At 46.3% G+C, this 16,418-nt stretch overlaps 2 protein-coding genes across 2 annotated transcripts in view; one reads left to right on the top strand and one right to left on the bottom strand.

Annotated features, from left to right (window-relative positions):
* Positions 1–16,418, bottom strand: part of LOC135813261 (fatty acid hydroxylase domain-containing protein 2-like) — a 75,697-nt gene that overhangs the window by 54,224 nt on the left and 5,055 nt on the right. The window lies entirely within an intron of this gene.
* On the top strand, positions 389–15,753 carry LOC135813183 (uncharacterized). The gene is made up of 5 exons (XM_065326399.1): positions 389–1,042; positions 3,822–4,115; positions 7,104–9,604; positions 10,653–11,065; positions 15,057–15,753. The coding sequence occupies exons 1-5, from the start codon at positions 856–858 to the stop codon at positions 15,064–15,066; spliced, it is 3,405 nt and encodes a 1,134-aa protein (XP_065182471.1). The 5' UTR covers positions 389–855; the 3' UTR covers positions 15,067–15,753.

The raw sequence follows: 16,418 nt of genomic DNA on the forward strand, positions 1-16,418 counted from the left end.
CACTGCCATACTAGGACAAACAGTTTACTCGATTCATAAAACATCAATTCTCAGTTCACTCCATAATGGAATACTTATTGCGCCCGGACCATCGTAGATATCTACTCTGCAATCATCAGCCAAGGAACCGAAAAAATCCTATCAGCTATGTCCATGATGTCAGATCAAAGCTTTCTTCGTGCACACATGCGCCATGGCAACCATGACCGGAGTCGGAGACTGGCGCCAAAACTTGGCAAAAGGCTTTTACGACTCCCAGACTCATCCCAACGCTGGCCAAATGCGAAGGCTACTGCCAGTACTGGCTGCATCGACCGCGTTGACGTAACTCGTTGTCATCTCCTTCCGACTATTTTTTACTATTTTTTACTATTCTCTTAGAAGTTAGTGCTGATACTGATACAGTGACTGATAGCCTCGCGAGCTCGGCGAAGAGCCCAGGCGATCGAGCTGATGCTGAACATTTCAAGCGTGATTTTGGAAGAATTGTTTGCCTTCATGAAATTCGCTCTGTACCTGAGCCACAACTGATGAACGGCTCAGTAAGTAATTAGTTGTACTTGAAAGTACGTGTTATTGCTTGAGAAAAGACAGTTCTTTTGATCCAAAGGAGTAATGCAGTAACTCGATGTCAATCGTGATCAGTCCGCAGTGCGAGTGAACTGTGGCCACGCGGACAGGTTAAAGTGTGAACAATGGCAGACAGGGTACATAGCCTTCTTACTTTCCAATCTAGATGCATCCGTGATCTTGGAACTCTTGCTGGAGAATGATGTGCTGGACGTTGATGAATATGATACTGCCTCTAGCAAGGAAAACGTGAAGTCTGATCTGACAAAGTATGTGGTGAGGCTGATGCTGAAGAAAACGGACGAACAGGTGGATGCGTTCCTGAGGCTCGTTCAGCACAGCCAGCCTCATGTAGCGGACCATGTCGCCAGTACCATGGCGAAGCGACGCGATGCAACTGCCAGTGGGAAAACTGACCGTCCAACGAAGCCAATGTCGGCAAATCATGAGTCAACACTTGGCTCGTCCTCCGGTAAGTCTTGACATTGATTACCGTGGCGTAGGAAGATGGGTTGGGGGGGGGGGGGGGGGGGCTCGTTGAACATTCGTGTGACTACATGACTTGTACAGTTCTGATCAATGAAATCCAGTCACAGCATCACTCAAGTACGCGCTGGGCGTTGCGCAGCAAACATTGGGCTGCAAAATGGTGCAAGGCACAAACTTGAGTGACGCGACTGGATTTCATTGAGCAACACTGTACTTGGGCTCGTCCTGGTGTGGCGCTGTGTCAATGGGAAAGCCAGCATTGTCCTCCAATACCTATTCTCACCATCAGCTGGTAGCACCACCCGGCACCAGGTTTCCAGGGCCCTCACTGTCCCCTCGGCACAGTCAGAAGCCGGCAGATCTCGCCTGGCCTTTCAGGCAGCCTTGGCCTGGACCGCGCGCACTTCCAAGGAGTGTAAGGGAGATCAAGGCTGCCCGCCAATATAAGCTTGCCTCCATCCCCTACACCTTGCAATGAATGCTCTGTCTGACTTTTCCTGTCCACACACCACGTCATTTACTCTTCTCTGCGTGCTTGTGCACCTATGAACTCTTTGTGTTCCCTCTGTTGACGCTTCAAAATCGCTCTGTTGACACTGCAAATTCGCTCTGTTGATGCTGCAAAATCGCTTATCAGACTAAATTACATAGCAATTTGTTCTTCGCTGCTACCCCCAACCACACGTTGATGCGTTCACCACCCTCCGATGCCCCTAACCTCACTGCTTCCCTCTCTGTGTCTCGCTATCTCTCTCCCCCTTTCTCTCTCTCTCTCTCTCTCTCTCTCTCTCTCTCTCTCTCTCTCTCTCTCTCTCTCTCTCTCTCTCTCTCTCTCTCTCTCTCTCTCTCTCTCTCTCTCTCTCTGTCTCTCTCTCTCTCTGTCTCTCTCTCTCTCTGTCTCTCTCTCTCTCTCTGTCTCTCTCTCTCTCTCTCTCTCTCTCTCTCTCTCTCTCTCTCTCTCTCTCTCTCTCTCTCTCTCTCTCTCTCTCTCTCTCTCTCTCTCTCTCTCCCCCGTAGCTCTCTCCCGTTTGAAATTCGCTTCCATAGAATTGGGCACCATTGCCCGTTTGGCCTTGCGAAGTAAAATAAAAATCAACAACAACAACTTACTTGTTGGCAGCGAGAAGTGCTTACAGAGATCAATCAGTTCATGCATTCACATCAATCGTATTGAGAGCTGACCCTGGGAATGCAGTGGGTTCAGTTAGATGGTCAGTCCTGAGGTTATAACCAGATCTACATGACGATTCTGTAGATCTACAAGAAATGCAGGTGCTACCGGCGTGAAGCACTGTCATGGGTCACTAGATTATTGCTAGGCAGTTTAGTTCCAGCCTGTGTCAGGTGAAAACTGCAGTCACAACTCGCGTGTACTTCCTCCGCGTCATTAAAATTGTCGCTTCGCACATCGCAATATTTGTGACTTGCCTCGTCATAGTCAGACTGTCGGAATCACTGTTTTCTGTGTTCGAACACTGGTGTGACCCTTCCTGCGCAATGTCTACTTGTCACTGAAGCTGTGGTGGTCTCGGACTTTGTCGGAGCCCTCTTCCGCACCAAGCAAATTCATCGCGCTCCGCACTATTCCGCTCCAGAGCACATTTCGTTTTCTGGAGTTCGTGCCGTCCCACATCGTTCGCATGGGCATTTGTCAAGACTGCAAGCTCGGGTATAAGAATCCTGGTATCTCTCCTGAATACGAACTGCTGAAGTTGGCGATGGCAAGAACAAAGTGGTCTGAATTTCCTAAAATGCGCTACTTGTGGCACATGTTGCTGCGAAGGTAGCAGGTCCGAAAACATCAACAAAATCAGCGAAGCGCTTGCCAAGGAAAGAAGTTGCGGAACTGCTTACCCCATCCCGCTGGAAGGTCGTTACAGTGTACTTGAAAAATGCTAGCTTGCCTTCATCGCCTGCCACCTGGAGGCATGGATCGCTTGAAAACAAAGTTTCTTGACCTGAATTTGAACGCGCGTCTTGTTCAGCGTATTGTTGAGTGCTGAAGGGTCTGCCTGAAACTCTGGTGAAGACGTTGACCTTAGCTGCAAGTGCAGCGAAGCGGGGGGGGGGGGGGTCACAAACTAAAGCTTGGTCCATCGACAATGCTCTGCCTCGATTTCTAGCTGATTTCTTTGCCCTTCGAGTGGACAAAAATAATTTCGAAAAATCGCTCTGGGAAGCGACAATTTTAATGACGCGGAGGAAGTACATTTTAACCCTTTGTGTACAGACTGTACAACTTTCGATCCCCTGCGATCGAAACGTTTCAAGATTTCAATCGATCGTAACTCAGTCATTTCTGGGTTATTTTCAAACACTAAGATATGTAGGTAGAAGAGAAACCTCCCAGCTGTCCATTGCAACAATCGCTGAAGCGCTCCGATGTGCGGTTCTGGGAATGTGTGTGTGTGTGTGTGTGTGTGTGTGTGTGTGTGTGCATGTGTGTATGTGCGTGCGCACGTGAGTGTGTGAGTGTGTGTGTGTATGTATGTGTGTGTGTGTGTGTGTGTGTGTGCGTGCGTGAGTGTGTGTGTGTGTGTCCATTGTTCTTGTCACCTGACGATGGCCAAATGCCGAAACGTTGTGAAATAACTTGAACGGATGTGCAGCGCTATTGGAATGGGTGTGTCCACTTAAATTCCTTTCCATGTATTATCGGTGTTGTGCAATTCCATTTTTATTTGTTTCTTGACATAAAGTTGTGTGTAGTTGTGTGTTCATGTGTCATCTGTGCCTTCTGTGTTTTGCTGCTTTCGCAACAGACAATCCGTTTGACCTGGATAGGTTTGTGTGTGACATTCAACCATGGTTGAACAAAGTTGACGCAGATCGACTGCGACGGATGGTGATCAAGAAACATCTCATAACTGACAGCGCATCAATAGAGAGACTAAAGAGAATTCGGTCCCGGGATGGACTATCTGATCATAATGAGGCGCTCATCCAGTTGCTCAGAGCTGGTGGCCTAAACACTTATCGTGATCTCAGTGTTGTCATTGAGGAACTGGGGTATGCGGACAAGAGCAAGGAAATGCTCTCCATTTTGTCCCACACAGGTATGTTGTTGCTATACTTTTACTGCAATGTGTTCAACTTTGGTGGTGTTTAATGGACAGCTGAGAGTTTTCTCTTCTACGTACATATGTTAGTTTTTGGAAATAACCCAGTAATGACTGAGTTCCGATCGCTTGAAATTTTGAAAGGTTTGGATCCCAGGGGATCTAAAGTTGTACAGTCCGTAAACAAAGGGTTAAATGGGGCCTCGCGTGAAATCTCTTGGCCTGACTTTGACCCCGCTTCTATCTGATCCCGTGGCCAGTACTCCCTTGTCGATGCTATGTTAGGTAGCTGAGGTCATTGCCTTTCCATTGATGCCACACATGCCATGCTTGAACAAAAAGGTGGAGTCGTGGTTTGCACAGAGGCATAGAGAAGTACTGATCTCGACCAGATGCATACTCGGCCCTGGGAGGTACACCCAATTTTCGTGTTCAGCAGCCTCGAATTAGTCTAAAACAAGAGGATTCTAGAACAGTTAGCCTCGCACTTTATTGCAGTAGAAGGAACATTATCACAGAAGCCAGCCCACAGCGATTTCCCGGTGGTGGACGTAAAAATCGAGTGAATCGAGCGCACACTGTAGAAGCTGTGACGGTGAAAGCATGTGAGTTGTGCAAGCAGGCACACCCGGCATGCATGCCGTGCAGCACATGCATGCACACGGCATGCATGTGCACATCCTGTATCGCCATACACTTCAGTTCGCACGCGCATCTATGCACCAAATAGTGCAGTGCTGGACGGAAACCACACCGTCCCCTTCCATACTTGAATTGCTTTCTGTGACTGCTCAGGCTTTCATTTTCCAAACTTCAATTACTTCGAAATCGCAAACATTGCTTTAGTCGGAGTTAGGCTCCGGCGGATTATGCTCGCGAAATCATGGAATTATGCTTTCATGGATTCTCGCATTATGCTCGTTAAATCCTCATATTATGCTTTGGCACGCAGGGATACATACTCACTTTGTTGTACTTATGGAGCCTCAAAGTTCGGAAAATTGTGCCTTTTCGTACTTGCAAGTGGCCATTAGCACAACAAAATACATCATACCAAGATGACCATGCATGCTTGAGATCAACATGGAAAGAGAAAACGTGACTCCTTCTATTCATTAGTTGATTTCTTTTGTAAAAATATTTTTTCATTGCTAAATTAGTTTGAGTTACCTTTGAAAATTATCATGTTCAACTGTCTTTGTAATCGTCATACTCGTCCAACCGATGTCACCCTCACCCTGCGAAAAATCAGCTCATCTCTCCCGTAGCTCCACCTCTCCTTCCACCATGACCGAACATCACCTATACCTCATTTTTTTAATTATTAAAACAATAACCATAGCTTGCATAGTCGATGGTCTCGATCCAGAGCGCTTCTCTGCACACCTTTTCGGAAAAAGTTGCGAAGTAGTTTGTGAAAATGAAGAAAGTTGCGATTTCTTGGAAAACAACGGAAAGTTGCGAAAAAGTGGCCAGCATCTTTGGAAAAGGGCTACTCCGAACCCTTTACCATGCGGACCACCAGCAGTGATCAGTTGCATTGTGCACAATTGTGTAGCTTACATACTGGAATTGTGGTACAACCATGTAGTTATGCTCCTACCTCTGAAAGGATGCCTCATTATGCTCCAAATTTTCAACCTCCAAATTATGCCAATAATTATGCCGGCATAATCCGCCGGTGCCTAGTCGGAGTCAGTTTTTCTCATTGCTATGCTGCAGATATAGTGCAGCATTCCAGAGAATACCATTTTCCAGATGAAATCCTCAACTCAGACTTAGCACAGTAGTTGTTGGAGAGCAAAGATTGCAAGGTACTGTATAGCAGGAAGTTTTCGGACGGAATTTATTTTCGTACGATTTCGTACACAGCCTCTTTTGTACTAAAATTAATTCCGTACTAAAATTTGTTCCTGTAAAGTTATGTACATATGTACACTTTACATGCGCATCGCATGCAAACACACGCGTGCATTTAGCATGCACCACAGTACGAAAATGAAATCCGTATGAAAAAAGGTCGACATTTGGCTTTTCTGTCCGAAAATTTCGTGCTTTGTCGAGATTCATAAATTTGAACATTTCCCTGGAAAAACTGAGCCTGAGGCTACAAGCCATTATTCAATGACCTCCAAAAGATCTCACTAAGTCAACATAGTCATCAACGCTATTGTGGAAAATCCGCTATCAGTGGAACATGACTTTGTTACTAATTGTAGAGTTCTACAACAACCACTAGTAGGAAATAAGCCCGGGATTCTTGTTTGTAATACTTGTAGCTGAAATCGGGGCGTTTTTGAACGTAAATTTTCCCTTTGTCATTGCCAATTGTTTTTGCTGTACGATCGACTCTCCTTCACCATAGCGGATGTATGTTTCTTTCAGGGGAATTTACCTTCAGACGTTGGGCTGTCAGTCAAAGCAACTCATCCAGTGGCGCCAAAATATTCACTTTGTGTCGGATTTCACCGAGCGCAACTGTGCTAGTAGTGGGGTGCACTCATCCAAAAAGTTGAAAGTGCATCAGTTCGACTGGGAACATAGGCCAACGGCAGTAGCTCAGCTTCCAGTGCATGAGTTCGACTGGGAACATAGGCCAACGGCAGTAGCCCAGCTTCCTCGGACCAACACCATTCGAATCAATACACAGAAGACTACCAGTAGGTCCAGTACTGTGAAATTTTGATTCGACTTTTTCCGTTAAGCAAAACTTCTGCATTGCAGTTTATTGTTCTTATCAGGGTCTTTCTATGGGCATTGGACAAATATATCGGTGACCTCCCCCCCCACTGAGATAGGGTGGCCACGATGACATCCATTGCTCTGCCAGATGGTTTTGACAGGTCTATAAAACTGCATTGAAGTTTTGCTTAACGGGTTAACGGAGAAAGTAGGCCATACATCCCCTTTGAAATATTTTCAAAACTTACAATAGGTTTTTACTCTTGCTTTCTGTTATCTTGCTACCTATCACCATGGCAACAGTTGGCAAACCGGAAACACAGCCATTGCAGCACACAGTGGGGGATGGTGAGGCATACCAGCAACGGACCTCCAACAGATGTGAACCAATCTTCAAACAACCAACATCAGCTGAAACAACCGCCAATGTAACTAGAATGGGTACAACATTGACTACAACACAGGATTCAGCTAGATCAGGAACTTCAAGCCAGTCATCTCTACCAGACCAGGACGAACACTTCACTGGCAGGGATGACATTGTTACAGAGATCAGTCACAACATTCTCACAACAATGTCCAAGTCATCATCTACACGTGTGCAGAGTCTTGTGGCAGCAGCTGGTTTTGGTAAGACGTCCGTAGCCATTGCTGTGGGACATGTATGTCGCAATGCTGGTTGTCGTGTGGAGTTCTTTGACTTACGCGGTGTAGCTGGTGTTGACGCTGTCCAGGCAATGATTCAAAACCGACTCGAAACAAACCCAGCTTCATCTGAAACTACTGGCAAAGCAACGAAATCAACTGATGGCATGGATGATGATGGTGGCAAACACCACATGTTATGTATTCTGGATAATGCTGAGGATGCTATCCAGGCTGGTGCTGATAAAGATTTCCAACTACAAGATGTCATCAAACGACTACTTCGACTACAACACAATGCCCATGTCCTACTGACAAGTCGTGTTTACTTTGACCTACACGTTGCCCAGTTTAAACTACAACAACACCGTCTTGATGGTCTGACAAAGGTTTGTGCTGTTGGTCTTCTCCATGGTCTGTGTGTTGAAGGTAGTGTGAGCATTGAAGATGCACAGAGGTTAGTGGATTATTGTGGAAATGTTCCCCTTGCTGTACGCATTACAGCTGGTCTTCTACAAGGTGGTCGATTAACTCCAACCATGGTGCTGTCGTTATTCCAAGATCTTGGTCTCGATGTGTTCAACAATGATGGTCTGAAACCAAAGGATCGAATCCTGAAGCTGTTGGAATTAGCATACAACACATTACAACATGATGACAAGGAATCATTCCATGCTCTCTCTCAACTGCACTCCTCATTCTCATCTCAATGTGCTTGTGTGATGGTAGGATTGGCTGACACTAAGGCCAATGTGGTTCATCTTCTACGTTTTGATCCGTTGATCAAGATTTGTTTCCTGGATTACAATCCGTATCTGGACCGCTACTCACTTCAACCATTCATCGCCGAGTTTGGTCGTTACCAATGCCCTGAAGACAAGCAACGCATGTACCAACAGCGCATGTGCAAGCATTTCCTTGGATTTGTGAGGGAAGTTGATGACTGTAGAGGTTGTGGTGCAGACAAAGCAGCGTATTGGAGTCATCAACTGCTTCAGGAAAGGGTGAACATACAGATGGCGTTGTCTGTTGTTGATGTGTTGTCTGGCGATGACTGTCTTCCTTTATCTGGACTCTCAAAGTCGTCGGGTATCCTACTTGCCTTGTTTGGGAGAGCAATGTTTGTTGGAGAGTTTGGGGAAAGGATACAAAGACTGGACAAAGCACCGCTGTCTGTACAAGCTGACTGCATTTGCACCTCGGTCCAGTTTTATATTACCCGTCGAAGCATTGCAGATTCTGATGTCATTTTTGAGAGTTTGGATTCCAGAACCCAAATGCTCCTAGAGAAATCTGAACAAGAACCGACAGGAGTGGAGTCACCGCTGCAGCTACCTTTGATGCAACTTTCTCTGGAGTCATGCAGGCTATCCATGTCTCTGGACATCGACTGCAGGAAAGGACAGGTTGAACTCAGCCAGGAAACACTATCCCGTCTTCAGGTGGTGTACCAGCGTGTTACAACAACACTGGGAATGGGTCTTGCAACAGGTGTCACTGAATGTGCCCTGAAACTCATTCAACTGTATTGTTCCACACTGCTAAACAAGGATATGCCCAATGTACAGGTGGTTGAAGATCTTGCTGAGAGAGTAATGTCATCCAACTTCCTATCACAGGATGGTGCAGTTCCTTCATGTGCTTCAATGTACAACGTTCTGCAACAAGGCATTGATGTGATCCTGGGCAAGGTCATGTCAGGTTCCTGCAGCAGTGAGTGGATTATTTCACCATCATTGATTACAACACTGGGTATACCACAGTGCAAGTGGAAACATGTACCACCTGCTATCAGGCGCTCGGTCAATGTCCATGACGACAATACTACTGTGTCTACTTTTCAGTTACAACTGTACCTGTACTCCATGGATGATGACACCGTGCCCACACTACTGGACATGTACTTGGGTGATATGCACAACATCCAGTACATATCCTTGGTAGTAAATGGAAGGGCATACACAACTCCAACTGGTCTCACTCTACCAGCACAGCATCCCTGCAACATTGTGATGGACTATGTCAGGAGATGGTGTAATGGCTCAAATCCAGCAGATCACACAACAGCACTGATTAACAACTGTAGCCAGAACAAGGTACCTGATGTGGAAGTGATGCAGTCTTGTATACTGACGGCTAGAAAACTGCTCAATTTGGAGGTAAGCTGGTAATGCAGTGTTCACAGTTCAGGTTACCATAACTGTTTTTCATCCACACTCCACTCTGAATGGAACATTGTATTGCAAACCAGTGTACTCAGTAATTATCTACTGTATAGTGTCTGTCTCTCTAAGGTAGATTTCTTCAAGAACACAGAGGGGAATGTGATAATTTTGAACATTGTTAACTGGTGAAATGGAATGTGTTGCTTTCCGCTATATCAGTCTGATTTGTTATTATTGTGCATGACGTTCTCTGTTTTGAGTGTACGGGCCTCAGTTACTTTCTTTTCTACACTGTTCTTTGTTGTGTGTTTTCATAGCCAGCAATCGCATGTCACCACGTACATTGAAAATCAACATAATTTTGCGAATTGAACTTTTTTTCAGGATCACTTTTCAACGAGGACAAAGCAAAGTCGGCCGAACGAAGCCTAGAGGAAGAAAATCACCCTCTCCACTTCACCATCACGATACTGACATAGATACGAGATGAAACAACTAAAAAATCCACAAGAAAACTGTACGGCCATCATCGCGCTGACTTTGGTCTGACTTTGGTCTGAGAATTTCTATCACGATCAAAAATGTACGAGGAGCACTCAAAAATAAGCCACAGACGTACCTTTATCGCTCTCTACTCCTTTTTCAAGGCACAAAAGTCGACTCTCCACTTTCAAACCAGGAACCAGACATACCAGTGGTCCTTTTCAGCTGCTCCACGAGCGCAGGAAAGGTTCACCAAGGGGCGCAGAGCAGCATCCATTCCAGAAAAAGAGCTAAAATACGAGTGAGACTGCATGCCTGAGTACATGAGTACATGTATGAGTACATGGAGAAAATAGTCAATTTCAGCGTTTCTGCTCCAAACAGCAACTAGCTTCGACTAGAAACAAAGATTCCACCAAAGGATCAAACAACAACCATTTTCTGCAGTTTTTTTGCAGATGGCTTCCTTGTGCTTGGCCCAGCACGCCAAAAATCACACCTCGGAGGAGTACAAAAATTACAACTCTCAGATGTCCTCGATTGCTGGCCATGGCTGTAGAATACGATCTTTGCACTGGGAGAAATGTCCAAACTATTCCCAGCGTTGAAGTCATTGGTTAATGATCTCAGTGGATGCCTGCCAAGCAATTGTGCAACTGGTCTCTCAGTGTCTGGAATTGTGTACTTACCACCACTAGCTGGATACCATTCTCTACTATACGTCTCTCTCATTGCTGCCCTGCATCGTCAATCCAAGAGAGGCCAAGTGAGCATTGATCACCACATTGCACTACTGGAATGGTGTCAATGTGTAGCAGCATGCTTTGTCTGCTATGACCTGGACAACATCACAGCATGTCCTCGTTGTGGCATGGCTTACCTGTGTGGTAAACATCGTCAAACTGATGAGCACCTAAGTGAACACAACCAACACTGTGCTATGCTGGCAGCACTCAGACATCGCATACTCCAGTAAGTTAGAGTGTTATCATCAACTCACATGACAGATTGTGAGTGCTGTGTGATGAACAGGTCTGTTAGTGCCTTGTTATCGTGAGAAAATTACAACTGACACTGTGTGTAACCGTTTCTGTGTGTGTGTGTGTGGGGGGGGGGGGGGGTGCAGGTGTGTGTGTGTGTGTGTGTGGTGGTGGGGGGGGGGGGGGGGGTGCTGAAGTATGTGTGGGTTGTGGGGGGGGGGGAGTTGGAGGGGAGGTGTGCGAACCAAACTTTTGGTCATCCGTAACATCATCACACCGTATTTTCGAACTGCCTCTTTGTATTTCCTATTCTTGGTCTTTGTTACACTGTAACATTGGCTCAAAAAGCAGACTTTTAAAGGGGAAGTCAAGGCTAAAATCAAACTTTCACCAGTTGTAGTCTTCGGGGTGCTAAGTCGAATGGTCTTGGTCCGAGGAAGCTGAGACGCTCCCTCCCTTCTTTTTTTCCCAATCGAACTCGCGCACTTCCACCGAAACTGGGTGACTGAGCCCTACTAGATGGGGATTTGTATGCAAAATGTCACTAAAAGCGCCATGTCCTTCTTATAAAAGCACGGATGACCGCGATTGGCCCATATGTTGTAGTCTTTTGGACCATTCGACTCAGCACCCCGAGGACTCCAACTGGTGAAGATATGATTTTAGGTTAACTTCCCCTTGAAGGTAGCAGCCTGGTCGTAAATTTCATATTGCATTCAATTGACCGTAACGTTGGTGTCTCTCAATGGATTTGAGTGAAATTTTCACTACACACTCCTGCCACTATGCTGGCCGTCTGGACATGATTTAAAAGTTCTTGCGGCTCACTGACAGGCTTACCAGGCCGGAAAAGCTCAAAATTCCGGCATAGTGCCACGGTGTGCGAGGCACCCTGGAGCCAAATTAATGCATTAACATTTTTTCACATTTTCTTGCCCATTCTGTCCGTGCGAGGGATCCAAACCTAAAATAAGTCCAGAAGCAGCCATGGGTGGTGGGATAGGGCCCCTCAACGTGGCCCTGGAATCTGTCACAAGGGCACGAGTGGGCGTTCTCTCACAGACTCCCACAGCCCCAAGTCAATTTTTGAATTGTGTTAGGTTTAGGGCGTGCTACGAGGTCGTACCTTTGATACAACATCCAGTGCTGGGACGTCCACAGCAAGCCATTTCTACAGCGCTGCAAACCGAATCCAGGATACCCTCAAAAATCGGCAAAGACTACCACTCACGTTCCACTACTGCCTAGTACTGAATCCTACCTGACTTCTTGACACGACTCAAACTTGCCAAAGTCACTAAATCAACGTCAACTACAGTAATCAAGCCACATACCGTAAAGTAGCGGATAAAATCCGGGTTTGCATACAAGCACATCGCGGATAGAAGCCTGAAAATCAAACGGGTCAATGCATATAAGCCTGTCGTGCGTAGAAGCCTGGCGCCTATGCAAGCGGGGATCGGGTAGGTCAAGAGTGCATGCGCTATGTACGGTGCATAGTAAAACTGCCGCCATACCGGTAGTCAGTGGTAGATCTACGCGTGTCGCGCGTAGAAGCCTGGCATACAAGGCTGGCAAAAATATCAGTGGTGCATATAAGCATGGTTTGCATACAAGCCTGGCTTGCATTAAAGCCTGATGCAGAAAGCGGCTTATGTGCTTATAAGCCCGGCTTTTATCCGCGACTATACGGTATCTGCAACGGCACGAGGGTGCTGACAAAAGTCCTGCTGCACGGCGGCGGGCGAAGCCTGCCGCCGTGCAGCCCAATACGTGGCTAAAAAACGTGATTTTTTGGACTTGGAGCAAAATTCTGCACACTTTCACGTGTTTCCGTGATACGACAAGCTGCGCACGGTCTGCTCACATACAAATACAGTGCTGCCAACAAATGACAGCATGCAACAAAAAAATCTTTCCTTGCAAGGGCACATTTTCGGGCATAACTCTTGAACAGCTGGTCAGATCGAGACAAGATTTTCAGAGATTTTGCAGCTATTCATGCTCTTTCAACTGAAGTAGCACTCGATATGAATTTACAAATTCGATTTTTCAGGGATTTTACGACCAGGCTGCCCCCTTAAGTATGTGTGTTATGTGTGTTTATGTGTGTGTGTGTGTGTGTGTGTGTATGTGTGTATGTATGTCGAGTGTATGTGTGTGTGTGTGCACACGTCTTTCTTCTCTTTCTCATTCTCCTAGCTCTTCTTTCATCCTCCTGGGTGGTTACCAACAGCCAGTGTATGCCGGAGTATGTGGTGTGGTGTGTGTGTCAAAAAAAAGAAAAAAATGAAAAAATGAAAAATAGGGATTCACCGGCCAGAAAAAGTCACTTCAATCAGCTGTGTGGTGGATACCAGGCTAAAATTAGTGGCGGTCAATTCATCAGCCTTGCAAGCTGTTGTATGATGTAATCCCAGCACAAGTTGCTATGTCTAACATAGTTGGTCGCTATCATCGCTTAGGCGATGGGCATGTCTGAGTCAGTGAATGAGTGTGTGTGGGTGTGTGTGTGTGTGTGTGTGTGTGTGTGTGTGTGTGTGTGTGCGCGCGCGCGCGTGTGTATGTTGAGTGTATGTGTGTATGTGTGTGCGTATGTTGAGTGTATGTGTGGATGTGTGTGCGTTTGTGTGTTTGTATGTGTGTGTATGTGTGTATGTGTGTGTATGTGTGTGTATGTGTGTGGGAGGGAGGAGGGGGGGGGGCTGTACTTGTACTTGTATGGTAGTGATTCAGTATTACGAGTGAACTACCGATGAGTCCATGGCAGGACCAACAGTAGAGGGAGGGGGGGGGGGGGGGTACTCGCACAAGACCTTTGATTTTCTGTAGGATCCCACACGGTATATTTCTACTGTCCCTCTGTATGACCCCTTCTGGGTCCAATTTGACATTGTAGCAATGGGTTGATAGAACAGGTGGGAGTCTTTCAGTGTGTGTATGTGCTTGGGAGCACGTGCACCCGTGTGTGTGTGTTTTGTGTGGCTGCATGTATGGGCACTTGTGTTGGCGATATCTTTTTTGTCGAGCGAATGTGCGCTTGCTCGCCTTTCAGCCTATCTCCCTGGCCAATTTGTGAGCTGGTCGTATTCACTCAACATACTCTGCTGCCACTCAAATTGGTCTTGCACCGTGTCAACCTGTGACTAGTGAAACAGACAAGTTCCAACAAAATGTCGAAATTGCCAGAGTCGATTCAAAAGGCAAAGTCACTTATCCCGTCGCAAACACTCATGCCTCTTCTCGTCTTCGTCTCGCTCAATGAGAAACATATGAACTGCATTATTGTGTATACGAGGATTAGCAACCCGGAGTGTGTGTATGTGTGCGTGTGCGATTGTGTGTGTGTGGTTGTGTGTGTGTGTGTGTGTGTGTGTGTGTGTCCAATGGTGTGTGTGTGTGTGTGTGTTTGTGTGTGTGTGGGTGTGTGTGTGTGTGTGTGTGTGTGTGTGTGTGTGTGTGTGTGTGTGTGTGTGTGTGTGTGTGTGTGTGTGTGTGTGTGTGTGTGTGTGTGTGTGTGTGAGGACAAGGGATGGGTATGTGTGTGTGTGGGGGGGGGGGGGGTGTACATGGGGAAAACAAATGGCAGAATGTGTCAGGAAAAATGTCGCCTCTGTAGTATGTGTGCAACGTGTCCTGTTATACGGTGATCTGCTTTACAGCTTGATGTTATCAAGAATGTATATACACTGCCTGTAGATACCAGTCATGATGTCATTATGAGTCATGATTATTATAACAATGACTTCATTCTTAATTATATCACCAACGCATGCAATCCATAAGACGAATTCTATGTCCAGAGCTTCAAGTAAATGGTTGATTCTTCCTGTGTGTGTTGTTTGGTATGTGTACGTGTGTGTGTGTGGTGTGTGTGTGTGTATGTGTGTGTGTGTGTGTGTGTGTGTGTGTGTGTGTGTGTGTGTGTGTTTGGGCGCGTGTGTGTGTGTGTATGTGCAATCTCGCCGTTGTACATTCTACAGGGCTAGCTGAGCTTCTGAGGATCTCTACTGGATAGTGTTTAGCAGTTGAGATTGGTGAAAGTGACCAGCACTGGACAGGGATCATTTCAAGCAGCTACTGCAGTAAGAGATACTCCAACAGCACACTACCTGTCATTGATCACAACACTGTGACATCACTTGTATAGACATGATGTATACAGATTGTCTATGACACACACAGTGTTGTGTTACTATGTAGATATAATGATCAACTGAACTACATGTACTGTCTAGTCCAGTCTACTGTGGTATCAGTTTTACTGAATGTGTTCATGTCTACTCTCACCTACTGTTTTTACACTAGTCACTGTACAGAATAGTTACCGGTATGTCAGTTAAACCTGGAAAACTCTACTCTACAAATGTTTATACTGGAATGTATATTGCCATAGCAGTGTCAGCCATACCCTGTACATACAAGTTCATGCTACTATCCTTGAGATACACATCATATTTTACTCCAGTATTGAAATCTAGCAGGACTGCTAGCATTCGTGTGACAAACAAGAAATGTCCGTTGACACCGCTGTGTGCTATCACACAAATCCACGAAGCATCACAAATGTAGCCATGGCTCGACCCAAGCACACACAGACCGCAGCTCCTTCCACAACATTTACAATTGTAGCCGGCTTTTCAGTAGACAACAGCACTTATCCTGCCTGAACATGGCAATGCGTCCAAGGTCCAATGTGTTTGTGTGTGTGTGCACGTGGATGTGTGTGGAGGGCGGGGGGAGGGAGGGGATGCGCATGGACGTGCACGCACGTGTGCGTGTGTTTGTTATGCGTGTATGTGCATGGATGTGGATGCACGTGTGCGTGTATTTGTTATGCGTGAATGTGCATACATAAGGAGACACCATGCCATACTAGAGTGTGCCCATTCATCCCAATCTCATGAACGGGATCCTACCTCTGCCAGTATTTGCAGTATGTTACCATCAGTAATATGCAGCAGTGTTGTAATGATCAAATTCATCATGGTTAAGATCTACAATGTACTGTCGTGAACATTGAAATCAGATAGGATGACCGGGACCGGCACCCTTACTTCTGTTTGCACGTACACACACTATAGTTTATGTACTGACTGTAAAAATGGACCAGCAGTGCTCACGACTGCAAGGTCAGTGCCCAGTGGCCGCTTGACTTCTCAACGGATTTCAAAGTCCATGACAGTACATTGAAGTGTAGATACATGGAGGTGGCAAACGTCACGGACCATGATTCTGTGGCGATACTGCGCCTCTAGATCACAACTGGCCGTGCTCATGGGCAGGCACAAGAGTATGTAACGTCTGCAGGGGCGGGGGTCTGAGCCCTCTGGATGTGGATGAGC

The sequence above is a fragment of the Sycon ciliatum genome, chromosome 1 (assembly GCF_964019385.1).
Source record: "Sycon ciliatum chromosome 1, ocSycCili1.1, whole genome shotgun sequence".
Classification (NCBI taxonomy): Eukaryota; Metazoa; Porifera; class Calcarea; order Leucosolenida; family Sycettidae; genus Sycon; species Sycon ciliatum.